The 12,710-nt window shown below is 58.0% G+C and overlaps 1 protein-coding gene across 10 annotated transcripts in view; it reads right to left on the reverse strand.

Moving 5' to 3' along the window:
• Positions 1-12,710, reverse strand: part of LOC118700376 (ankyrin-1-like) — a 70,451-nt gene that overhangs the window by 2,875 nt on the left and 54,866 nt on the right. For 8 of the 10 annotated variants that reach the window (XM_036404817.2, XM_036404813.2, XM_054517492.1 and 5 more), the window contains 13 exons: positions 12,547-12,643; positions 11,572-11,800; positions 10,865-10,990; positions 10,664-10,783; positions 10,384-10,468; positions 10,072-10,146; positions 9,508-9,639; positions 8,545-8,691; positions 6,382-6,934; positions 3,987-4,245; positions 2,181-2,264; positions 1,575-1,742; positions 1,189-1,312 (listed from right to left, as the gene is read on the reverse strand). In XM_036404817.2, the coding sequence (XP_036260710.1) occupies positions 1,214-1,312; positions 1,575-1,742; positions 2,181-2,264; positions 3,987-4,245; positions 6,382-6,934; positions 8,545-8,691; positions 9,508-9,639; positions 10,072-10,146; positions 10,384-10,468; positions 10,664-10,783; positions 10,865-10,990; positions 11,572-11,800; positions 12,547-12,643 (2,174 nt within the window). In that variant the 3' untranslated portion in view covers positions 1,189-1,213. Of the gene's footprint in view, positions 1-1,188; positions 1,313-1,574; positions 1,743-2,180; positions 2,265-3,986; positions 4,246-6,381; positions 6,935-8,544; positions 8,692-9,507; positions 9,640-10,071; positions 10,147-10,383; positions 10,469-10,663; positions 10,784-10,864; positions 10,991-11,571; positions 11,801-12,546; positions 12,644-12,710 lie in introns of those variants that run through there. The other 2 variants (XM_054517490.1, XM_054517494.1) reach the window with 2 other exon arrangements.

Here is a 12,710-nt window from a genome sequence, read left to right on the forward strand (position 1 = left end):
GCACTGCCAGCCCAGCAGTGAGTATGCAGAGAAAAATGGTGCAGCTCGGCTCAAATGTGCTGTGCCAAGCACCCTGCCTTCAACCTGGCCTAGTCCCACTCCACAGGGGCATCAGGGAATGCACAAGGCTTCAGGGGTCATTCTGAGCTCAGTGAGGATCAATGGAAGAAATGTCCTCGGTCGAAGGTGGGTGCCCTGTTGTCAGCCCCTACAGGTGTCACGTTCCTGCACTTGCCACTCCTGCAGCACCCTGCCAAGGCCTGCCCCATCCTGCCTTCAGCAGACTCAGTGCTTTCCTCTGCATGGCTGGCAGAGGCAGCAGCTGCAAGTCCCACAGCAGTGCTGTGAGCACAGGGAGCAGCTGCATGTCCCACAGCAGTGCTGTGAGCACAGGGAGCAGCTGCACATCCCACAGCAGTGCTGTGAGCACAGGGAGCAGCTGCATGTCCCACAGCAGTGCTGTGAGCACAGGGAGGAGCTGCATGTCCCACAGCAGAGCTGTGAGCACAGGGAGCAGCTGCACATCCCACAGCAGTGCTGTGAGCACAGGGAGCAGCTGCACGTCCCACAGCAGTGCTGTGAGCACAGGGAGCAGCCACAGCCCCACAGAACCCACCCTGCATCTCACCCCCAGCTCTGCCAGGGCTCAGCTGCCCCCCTTGGGAAGGGGCACTCCGAGGCACCAGCTCCAAGGGCTGGTCTCATCTGCCACAAGGCTGCACAGTCAGTGCTCATGCATGGAGGGGGCAGTTCTGCTCAGACCCCATGCAAATGCAATCTGGTCCCTGCAGTGACTTGGACAAAGACCATCCCTCTGTCTGTAGCCCAGGAGTAACAACTCTGTGACCCCGTCACTGGGGACCCCCAGCCACTCCTGCAGTGACACCCCTGAGCACGCCAGGTGCTGTCACTGCAGGAGCAGCCCTTGGCACTGTGGCTGCAGGGGGGTGCTGTGCACACAGCTGGCTGCAGCATCACTGCAGACCAGGGCACCCTGTGCCCACAGCACCCAGGAGCAGCAGCAGGGCCACACTGCTGCCCACCCTCGGTCTTTTTCTGCAGCACAGCAAACCCTCAGTGCCCCCAGGAGCTGGGCACTGCCCCACCACACTTCCCCCAGGAGAATGTGCATGACCAGCAGCTCAGTGCAGACAGCCAGGACAGAAGGAAGAGCAAAGGCAGGGTTACCTCAAAAAAGAGGCCATTTGAGGGGTCACTGCTTCCCCCTTTTCAGGCTGGCTCGTTTCACTATCTGAGCCCCCATCCTGCCCCCAGAGACCTCTGGTTTCGGGACGCGCACTCGCATCTCCTCCTGAGGGAGCCGAAGGGGCAGGGAGCAGGACATCACCCAGGTGGACAGACAGACACAGAGAAAAGGACAGGAAAGGGAAAGGTAGAGTCAGTTGGCAGGCAGAAAACACCAAGCAAGAAGACTGGCGCAGTGGGCACGATTTGCTTTAGAAATCTTAGAGGGGAAACAGGAGAGGAGTGCGGGGCAAAGGAAGGACAGAGGGTGACATCGACCCAGAGCCTGAGAGTCCTGCAGAAACCCAGGGCTATGAGCCACACTGTACCTTGGCACCCAGACCATCCCGGTGCAAGATGGAGTATTTCATGAAGTGATCATCCTCAGCCTCCAGGTCTTGGGGCTCCTGCAGGGAGCCCTCCAGGATCAGCTCCTCCTGCTCCTGCCTGTCACCCATGTCACCAGGGCCCAGCTGGCGCACCACCTTCCGGATAATCTGTGGAGACCCACAGAGCTGCGTGTCACAGCCAGCCCCAGGGCACCGCGAGTCCCTGCTCACCCAGCCCGCGGCTGTGAGCTGGAGAAATGCCGTGAGTGTAACCCAAGACAGCGGCACAGCAATGCCCTACATGGGCTGCAGGGTGCAGGGGAGAAGGGAAAGGCTGCAGGGTGGAAGGGAGAAGGGAAAGGCTGGAAGGGAGAAGGGAAAGGCTGCAGAGTGCAGGGGAGAAGGGAAAGGCTGGAAGGGAGAAGGGAAAGGCTGCAGGGAGCAGGGGAGAAGGGAAAGGCTGCAGAGTGGAAGGGAAAAGGGAAAGGCTGCAGGGTGGAGGGGACAAGGGAAAGGCTGGAAGGGAGAAGGGAAAGGCTGCAGGGCTGGAAGGGAAAAGGGAAAGGCTGCAGCGTGCCCTTACCCACACCCTGATCACTCACTCACCTTCTTGGTGATGATATTGCCTTGATCGTCTGTGAACTGCTCCTCGGTCACCTGCTCCCCAGGCAGATGAAGGGCTTCATTCCCCTGCAGGAACAGGACGGGGGGAGATCAGGGCATGAGAGGGCGGTGAGGGGAGTGGTTCACCTGGCAGAACAACACACCTGACACGAACCCCGCATCCCTCCCTGCCCTGCCCCGTCCCTGCTTTCCTCTGCATCTGCCCGGGGCTGCTCTCTCCGCTCTCGTTACCTTCAGCAGGACTCGCCGGCGGACGACCCTGGCGGAGAGAGCCTCCTCATCATCCGCCAGCCCCTGGCTCTCCCCGAGCTCCTTGTCCAGCTCCCGATGGGCGTGTTTGAGCAGGAAGCGCACAGAGCCCCTGACGATGTGCATCACGTTCTGGCAGCTGACCAGCAAGAAGGCCAGCAGCACCAGAGCGATCAGCAGCTGGGCTAGGAAAGCCCACATCGTGCCCGGCCGCGCTGTCAGAGCCCGGCCATGCCGCGCCGCCGCCTGCCCGCGGCTCCCGGGAGCTGCCGGAGCCGCAGCCCCGCCGGCGGTGGGCGGCGAGAAGGGAGCGGGCAGGTGGAGCGTCCTGTGCGGTCATGTGGCCGGGACTGCCCCGGCCAGGCAGCCACAGGACAGATCTGTCCCTGTTCTCTGTCACCCGGCCAGGCAGCGCAGGACAGGTCTGTCCCTCTGTCAGCTTTTCCAACAGCCTGTGCCATGGCCAGGAGAGCAGGACAGATCTGTCCCTCTCTCTGTCACCCTGCCCAACAGCCTGTGCCATGGCCAAGGGGAGCAGGACAGATCTGTCCCTCTCTGTGTCACCCTGCCCAACAGCCTGTGCCATGGCCAAGGGGAGCAGGACAGATCTGTCCCTCTTCTCTGTCACCCTGCCCAGGCAGAGAGAAGGAGAGATCTGTCCCTCTGTCACCCTGCCCAACAGCCTGTCCCCCTGAGTGGCAGTGAGCAGGACAGATCTGTCCCTCTCTATGTCACCCTGCCCATGGCCAGGCAGAGAGCAGGACAGATCTGTCCCTCTGTCACCCTGCTCAACAGCCTGTCCCATGGCCAGGGGGAGCAGGACAGATCTGTCCCTCTGTCAGCTTTTCCAACAGCCTGTGCCATGGCCAGGAGTGCAGGACAGATCTGTCCCTCTGTCAGCTTTTCCAACAGCCTGTGCCATGGCCAGGAGTGCAGGACAGATCTGTCCCTCTTCTCTGTCACCCTGCCCAGGCAGAGAGAAGGAGAGATCTGTCCCTCTGTCACCCTGCCCAACAGCCTGTCCCCCTGACTATGGTGGGCAGTCCTGGCTCACAGGATAATTGAAGCCCAGAGCCTTGGGGTGTCATTGGAGTCCCACCTGACTCAGGTAACACAGGGCTGAGCAGTCACCTCTGAGCGTGGCCGCCCGTGCCTTGGCTGGGGAAAGGTGCTCACCCTCACCTTGTACCTGCTGGCTCTGTGTGACCCTGGCATCAAGCCCCCCACTCAGCCTGGCCTCTAGACCAACTCTATTTCTGGCTCCAGCAGGCTGTTGGGCTGCCAGCCAGGGCAGATACTCAATAAGGAATGACTCCGGGAGGGTGACTGGGTTATAAATGGAGAGCAAGAGCTCAGGTATCAAGCACAGCGGGCTATTCTGGGCTGAGAGGCACCCCAAAGGGCAGGAAGTATGCCAGGGGAGTTGAGGAGGTCTGCTGTCACCTGGTCTGCCTGACAGGCCCTGCAGCAGGCTCCAGGAAAGGCTGTCCATAGGGTCACACCTTCCTGCAGGGCTGACTCCCCTGCTCCTGCTCTCACCTGCCCAAAGAAGCGGCTGTGGGGCTCCTCCTGCCAGCCGCCTGTGGGGTGCTGGGGCTGCCAGTCGCTGTCCTCTGCAGAGCTGACCCTCATCAGCTCCGTGGCTGCCACCAGGACCTGCTCTTGCTGCTGGCCCTGTGCCCCAGAGGCTGTGGTGTGCGTTGGGAGCAGCCTTCGGGTGACTCCCTCCTGCCAGGAGCCCGCTGTCAGGTCCTGTAGGCAGGAGATAAAGGAGCCTTCTGCATTCCAGTCCCTCAGCCTGGGCACCAGAGAGGGACAGGGATAGGGAGAGAGAGACAGAGAGAGAGAGGGGCAGTCAGCTTTGCACGGAGTGCTGCACCCTGAGCAGCAGCCGAGCTCCGGCAGGCACACCTGCACCACACCTGCACCCCATGGGCACACCTGCACCACACCTGCACCCCACGGGCACACCTGCACCACACCTGCACCCCATGGGCACACCTGCACCACACCTGCACCCCATGGGCACACCTGCACCCCACAGGCACACACCTGCACCCCATGGGCACACCTGCACCACACCTGCACCCCATGGGCACACCTGCACCACATCTGCACCCCACAGGCACACCTGCACCACACCTGCACCCCATGGGCACACCTGCACCCCACAGGCACACACCTGCACCCCATGGGCACACCTGTACCACACCTGCACCCCATGGGCACACCTGCACCACACCTGCACCCCATGGGCACACCTGCACCCTATGGGCACACCTGTACCACACCTGCACCCCATGGGCACACCTGCACCACACCTGCACCCCATGGGCACACCTGCACCCTATGGGCACACCTGTACCACACCTGCACCCCATGGGCACACCTGCACCACACCTGCACCCCACAGGCACTGCTGGGCACCCCACGGGCACACCTGCACCCTATGGGCACACCTGCACCACACCTGCACCCCACAGGCACTGCTGGGCACCCCATGGGCACACCTGCACCCCACAGGCACACACCTGCACCCCATGGGCACACCTGCACCACACCTGCACCCCATGGGCACACCTGCACCCCACAGGCACACACCTGCACCCCATGGGCACACCTGCATCACACCTGCACCCCATGGGCACACCTGCACCACACCTGCACCCCATGGGCACACCTGCACCACATCTGCACCCCACAGGCACACCTGCACCACACCTGCACCCCATGGGCACACCTGTACCACACCTGCACCCCATGGGCACACCTGCACCACACCTGCACCCCATGGGCACACCTGCACCCTATGGGCACACCTGCACCACACCTGCACCCCACAGGCACACCTGCATCACACCTGCACCCCACAGGCACTGCTGGGCACCCCATGGGCACACCTGCACCCCACAGGCACACACCTGCACCCCATGGGCACACCTGCACCCCACAGGCACACACCTGCACCCCATGGGCACACTTGCACCACACCGGCACACCTGCACCACACCTGCACCCCACAGGCACACCTGCACCCCATGGGCACACCTGCACCACATCTGCACCCCACGGCCACACCTGCACCCCACAGGCACACCTGCACCACACCTGCAGCCCACTGGCGCTGCTGGGAGCCCAGCAGAAGCAGCACAAGATGCACAGATGCACAAAAGGCACAGGCCACCTCCATGCCATGCTCCCTGCCCCTCCCGCAGCCTCACAGCTTGGCCAGGGTCTGAGGCAAGAGCATGCTGTGCTCTCGTGGTCTAGTGTGGTCTAGCTCTAATTCTAATGTGGTCTAATGTTGTGGAGCATTTCTGGGTGCTGCCAAGGATTTCATGAGTCCAGTGCCACTGGAAATGTGATGTCACCCTGAATTTTTAAGATTTTCTAAGCCTTCTGATGTTTACATTCTTGTAATGAACTTTCTCACACTCTTTCTGCAAATAACTCATTGTTTTGCATTCTTTTATGGAGGAGGAGAAATTTGATGGGCTGTTGGTTTGTCCAGTGTCATTGGAGAGGCGGCACTGTCACCCTCCAATCCACTGTCACTCTTGGAAATCTAAAAATGTTGGAGTCAGAAAATAAACTTCCCTTTTTCTTCACCCTGAGAGCAGCCGTGTGTGTGCTCGTGTTGTGTCCTGTAGTGACCATGTGGGAGGAGGCAGCCCAGGTTAGGGTTGGCTCTCCTAAGTACAACCTCCATGCAGGGCCTGGCTGACTGGGGGTCTCTTCCAGGAGCCCTCCAGAGCATTGCCAGAGAGGAGCGAGGCCCAGCCATGGTTCTGTGTACTGCAGATGCCCGGGCTGCAGAGCTGGAGAGCAGCAGGGAAGCAAGCAAAGCAGGGAGATCATTGCAGCTGGCCCAGCACAGGGCAGTAGCTGGCAAAGCACTTGTGCTCCCCTGCCACGCTCACCCAGGCTGCAGTACCTGTCTGCACTCTTCTCCACATCATGGCTAAAGGTAGGTGATGTCAAGATCCTGGTTTGCACCTTCTCCTGAACTGAAACAAAAGAGACTTCACTCTCCGGGTCCTGCTCCCCAGTCCCTGGTTGATGATCACCAGATGGCATCTTCCCCTCTGGCCTCTGCCCCTCCTCCTGCTCTAGAAGGTCAATCAGCCCATTCATGGCATCTGAGTCCACTGTGTCATCCTCAACCAGGTCCATAGAGCCCATGTGGTCTGGGCCATGAGCATCTGCTAGGAGCTGCCCTGGGAAGCGGCCTTCGCTCGTGGCATCCGAGTCCTCAGCCTTGCTGCACTCCAGAGAGGAGTCCTCAGCAGTCACCAGCGAGGGGGTGAGCCCCGAGGACCACACCTGCATGTCGGACATCTCCATCAGGGCATCCTGCTCAGTGGCAGCCATGGGGATAGCATCCATGATGGCCACCTCATTCCAGTACTGGTCGGCACGCAGCGGGGATGGCAGTGTGTAATGCAGGGAGGCAGGGGACAGCAGCTCGTCCTGCAGTGAAGCGTAACCTAAATGGGCAGACAGAGGCATCATGTCCAGCAGCCACCCTCACGCACGCACAAGCACGGTGGGGCAAAAGGGAAACAGCTTCTGGGAGGAATGGCAGCCCCAAGGACAGCAATGGGCATGCCCCAGCCCCCTGTGGCCAGGCTGAGCAGGGCTGCGCTCACAGCGGATTTCACAAGGTCCCTGCGAATGCTGCCATGCCTCCCTTCAGATCCTGGGGCTGCTTTGGGCAGGTCCTGGGGCTGCCTCCGCCCTGTGAGGAGGACTGGCCTGGTGTTCACACGATTCTCCATCCACACTGCAGGACACAGTGCCCTCTTTGCTACCCTGCTCCATCAGCCCCCCTGGCCCCTGCCCACAGCCCCCATCCAGCATCAGCTGGCCATTAGCCTGGAGTTCAAGTAGCCAAGTCTGGCAGGCACCAACGCTCAAAGCCAAACACTCTCCACAGCACAGAGGAGCGGGTTGGAAGTACCATGAGCACAGAAGGATGGCCCCAGAGCATGCCATGCAACCCCAAGGCCCTGCAGAAGGCAGCCAGGGCCTTACAACCCCGCTGGTGTCTCCAGGGCTACAAACCATTGTCATGTCTCATGCCCAGGGCCATGTGCACAGCTCAGGCACGTCCATATGAGCCACAACCAAGCCAGGCACTCCCACCCATGCAGGTGGCTCTGCTCAGCCTTTTCCAGCTTTGAGCCATTTTTTCACCCCTGGATTTCAGCAGTGAACCCGTTCTGCTGCCCTGGCAGCCAGGGAATGCCAGCCACAGCCAAGGCACAGGCACAGCTTGGCACAGGAAGGGCACCTCACCCATGGGCACCCGGTGCCTGGCCAGGGGCATGCGGTGCAGTGCCAGCAAGGGAAGGAGCTTGGGATTGTGCACAAGAAGGCTTGGGATGGCTGCCTGCAAGCATGCCAGCTCTCAGAGGGGCAGTCCCTGGTGACATGCAGTCGCTGGAGCAGGATGCGGCTCCCAGAGGGCTTAGCTGAGGTGGAGACAGTGGAGACAGGCAGTGGGAGATGAGAGAAGGAGAGGCCAGGATGAGCTCAGAGGAGAAAGATGAAAAGAAGTGACCCACAGGAGTGCCCGCACCTGGCAGCACTAGGTGGCATGTTTGAGAAAACAGAACAAGGGGAGAGACAGAGAGGGAGAGAGCGATGAGCCAGCGCTGCAGGGCCACAGCCACAGTGCAGGGCTGCAGCAGCACAAAGCCCTGCCCCTGCCTGCTGTGCTGGCTCCCCAGCAGCGTGTGCCACAGCTGACTCTGGCTGTGTCCCCGCATCCAGGTCCCCTCTGCCTGGCACCCACCACCGGCTGCACAGCCGGGACTCAGTGAGCTCCACTGGCAGAGCCAGAGACACCTCTCACCTCTCACACTGGGATGAGGAACACATGTCAACCCCACCTGGGGCGTCTCTGAGAAAGCACTATGGCAGAGCCAAGCTTCCTGCAGCACAAGCCCCAGTGAAGAGGCCACATCTGCCAGCAAAAAGTGCCCACTCCCTTCTCAGTGGGTGCAACCTGCTCAGGCGAGACCCCAGCCCCAATGTCCGCACAGAATGTGCCCCCAGGGCCCTGCTGCGTTCCCTGCCGGACGGTGGGGCTCACCATTCATCTGGGACGGTGAGAGGGAGTAGTCTCTGTCTGAGAAGCGCCAGCTCCCCTTCAGGCTGCGGCTCTGCCGGCCCGAGCCCTCCAGCATGTTGACGATCTCGCTGCGGTCGATGTTCCTCAGCGCCGTGTACAGGTTCTCAACTGCAGGGGGAAGGTGGTGTCAGCAAACCAGTCACTTGGGGAGTGTGAAAAATGCACGTATTTTATGATTGGCTTTTGGCAAATATTCAAATGAATACTGTATGTGTTGTGTTAGAAAGTAAGGCTGTATTAATTCTCTTAAGTACTGTGTTAAATATAGTTTTAGGTTGTAAAAATTGTTAAAATAGAAACGGTGCCATGTAGGATACTTTTTTTAAAGAAAGGACTCTCAGCGAGATAGCAGCCACAGGACATCTGAATCTTTCAGAGAAAAAGAATTTATTGCCCTCTTATCAGAAGAAACGAACTTCTTCCCACCTCGAAGGCACTGTCAGGATTCAGAGGAAGAAGCTGACACTGCCCAGACAGAATCCTGTGTTTGAATGGAATTTATGCATCATGTATGAGGTGTATGAATATGCAACAGGCTATTGCTTTTAAGGGTTAATCCTCTGTTAACGTGGGTCTTTTTCGGGCTTAGGTACCCAGAAAAAGGTACCCAGATGTCCATAACTCTTTGTATTTGTTGTCTCATATTGTCCTAATTCAAATTGTCCAAGTTATTACTACTCTAATTGTGTTACTATTTTTATAACCATTTTATTACTATTAAACTTTTAAAATTCCAAAACCAAGTGATTGGCATTTTTCACAGGGAGGCACAGCCATGCCCCAGGCACCCTCCAGGTGTGGGAAGGCAGATATGCCTGGACCACCACTGCAAAGGCAGCCAGTGGTGCTTGAAGATGCACAAAGTGCTCTGCAGGGCTCGCCCTGCCACCTCTGTGCCTGTGAAGGGGAACCACAGCTACTCACTCTTGACATTCTTGCCCTCACGGCTGGCCCAGAGGTTGAGTAAGGCGATGCTCTGCTCCAGGAGGGAGTTGGGGTTCTCCACACGTATCCTGTTGATGTCATCCACCCCAAACTGCAGCTCACGCGCCAGCTCTGGGGAAAGCACCGGGTCAGTATCACACCCTCGGGTGCCCACCACCAGGCTGGCCGTGCTGTGAAGGGCTCAGCCAGTGAAGGACCAGTGCAGAGACCCTCTGTTCCATACAGCTGAACACAGCAGGATATGCAGGAGCTGGGATGGGGCAGGGGTTGAAGCCCCCCAGCTCAGGCTGGCTGTGACTAGCACAGGAAGGTCTCAAGTGTGGGCTCTGCTGCAATGAACAGCAGCAAGGTGTACAACTCCCAACAAAGCCCTAGTCTGGCAGCCATGCATGTGAATATGTGCACAGCCATGGGAAGGTTCAATTTAGTGCCCTGGAATGCTCAGAGCAGGGCTGCACTGCAAAGCAGCCACTTCCAGCCTCCCTGAGTGCCAGCTTTGCCAGGAGTGCTGTGCATCCTCAGAACCCTCAGGTGTGCACTCACCTGCCCAGCTGAGGCCCAGCTGCTCTGCTATGTCAACCATCTTCTGGTCTGCCTTGTCTGTGCTGCTCAGGGAACCTGCAGGAGGAGAAGGAGTCACAGCTCAGCTGCACAGGGCCCTGCCCCAGAGCAGTGAGGGGAAGGGGTGCTGGCCCTGGCGTCACACAGACCCTGCAGGCAGCACCAAGGGAACCTCCAGGGAAAGGGAAGTTGCTGTGAGTGCAACTATGACAGGATCATCCCAGCTCTGCACTGGTTTGGGCACCCCAGGTGCAGGTGGTGAGTGGGCTGGGATGCTCCCAGCAGGCTGCGTACCAAAACTGGTCTCACTTAGGATGCTGTATCGCTCCCGCAGAGACAATGGGGTCAGTGTCCTCCTCCGCTCATCACTGCCACTTCCCTGTGAGAGTGGTGACAAAGCAAGGGGTCAACAGCTTGAAGAGAGGGCAGCAGCTCTGCCCTGACACGGCTGCTTCTCCTTCACCTCCTGAGTGGCATGGCATGGCCACGTGGAGCAGGTGAGGACAGCAAGGGCTGTCCCCTGCACTTGGGGGAGGGATGGGCCCTACCAGAGTGCCAAAGGCCCTACACTGACCTTGCTGCAGGGTGGGATGCTGATGTTCAGGTGGCAGAGCACGTGCTGGAGGTCCTCGTATTTCATGGCCTTGCGCAAGAAGGACAGGGAGCCACTGGCTTCCCTGCTGCTGTCCCTGACCTGAGAGCCAGAGCCCAGTTAGGTTCCTTGGCACCAGCCAAGGGCCCTAACTGCTTGCTCAGCCTTATACCCTGGCGTTACCTTGATGGGAATGACAAGACGATTCTCCCGGAAGGACTGGAAGAGGAAGGTGCGGGGCTGAGCAGCCTTCTTGACAGGCACCAGGTTCCCTGAGAGTTCCACGTGCAAAGGCATTCCCTCTACCACCTGGCCAGGAGCAGAAAATATGCTCAGACCCCGTGCAGAGCTGCTTGCCCTGCTGCTGGACAGGGCAGGTAACCCTGACTCTCCAAGGGCCAGCCCCTTCCACTGGTATCAGTCTCTGTCACAGACATCTTTTATGAAAAATCCTTTCCTTAGGATTTTTCCTCCTGAGAAGCTGAGAGGCCTCAGGAACAAAATGTAACCAATGGTTATCTGCTGCTGTGGAATGCAACAGGTGCATCTGGGATTGGGCTCATGTGGTTGTTTCTAATTAATGGCCAATCACAGTCCAGCTGGCTCAGACTCTCTGTCTGAGCCACAAACCTTTGTTATCACTCATTCCTTTTCTATTCTTAACTAGCCTTCTGATGAAACCTTTTCTTCTATTCTTTTAGTATAGTTTTAATACAATATATATCATAAAATAATAAATCAAGCCTTCTGAAACACGGAGTCAACATTCTCGTCTCTTCCCTCATCCTGGGACCCCTGTGAACACCATCACAAGTCTCCCCTCACTTTGTTATCCCTCTCCCCTCACTTTGTTATCCCTCTCCCCTCCGCACATGCTGCTGGGGACAAACCTCAATGTCCCTGCTGCGGGCCACCTCAGTGAAGTTCTCATGCTGCTCCAAAGTCTTGTCAACCTTGTCATCAGTCATGCAGTAGCAGCGCAGCCGGCCTTCCCGCGCGTCGTTCATCTTGGCAAACACCACGAATTTGGCCATGTAGGGCACGGCTGTCAGCTCCTTGTACAGCATGGTGGCAAAGTGCACGGCCTCAGCTGTGCGTGGGCAGTCGGCCAGCCAGAACCTGCAGGAGATTTGGGTCAGGGGGCTGCTGGGCAGTGGCAGCTGCCCCCCACACCCCTCAACTGTCACCATCATATTTTCTGAAAAATCCTCTTTGCCCAGGATTTTTTCTCCTGAGAAACCTCAGAGAAAAGGAAAACAATAATGATCTAATTTGCTTCTCCTGTGTTATGCAGCTTTGGAATGTGGTTTGGGCATTGTTTATCCAACATGTGAATTGTTTTGACTCAATGACCAATCATGGCCAAGCTGTGTCGGAACTCTGGAAGGAGTCACAAGATTTCATTATCATTCCTTGTAGCCTTCTGTCTGTATCCTTCCTCTATTCTTTAGTATAGTTTTAGTATAGCATTATATCATATCATATCATAATAAATTAACCTTCTAAGAACATGGAGTCAGATTCATCATTCCTCCTCCATCCAGGGGACCCCGAAAACACCACACTCAACAGCCAACTGGACTGCAAAGGAAGCCCCAAGATTTCTGGACACAGGTGTAGCCCCATCTTGTATGGAGACCCAGCCAAGTACAAATAATGATCCCCTTCCTCCTGCACTCCCAGCTGTCTGTTTCCTGAAGTTTGCTCAGGCAGCATGGGGGTCTCAAAGTTAGAGGAAACCACCCTGCATGTAGGAATAGGGCAGCACAGCACCAGGGGTAAGGGGCTTTTCCTGGCAAAGGCGGTAGCAAGGCCCAAGGAGCACCAGATATCCTCAGGTGGGCACTCTTTTGCCCAGGACTCACCTGGCAGACACATTGGTGGTAAAATTAGCACACTCATTTTCGTAGACTAGCTTTGTGGTGCCTGTTATGTCTTCCCACTGGGCTTGGGCCGTCCCTCCTGCAGCAGAAAGCAAGGGGTGAACATACTGTCTTTCCATAAGCCTGGGGTCTGCATCCCCTGGGCA

Source organism: Molothrus ater, chromosome 28 (assembly GCF_012460135.2).
Source record: "Molothrus ater isolate BHLD 08-10-18 breed brown headed cowbird chromosome 28, BPBGC_Mater_1.1, whole genome shotgun sequence".
Classification (NCBI taxonomy): Eukaryota; Metazoa; Chordata; class Aves; order Passeriformes; family Icteridae; genus Molothrus; species Molothrus ater.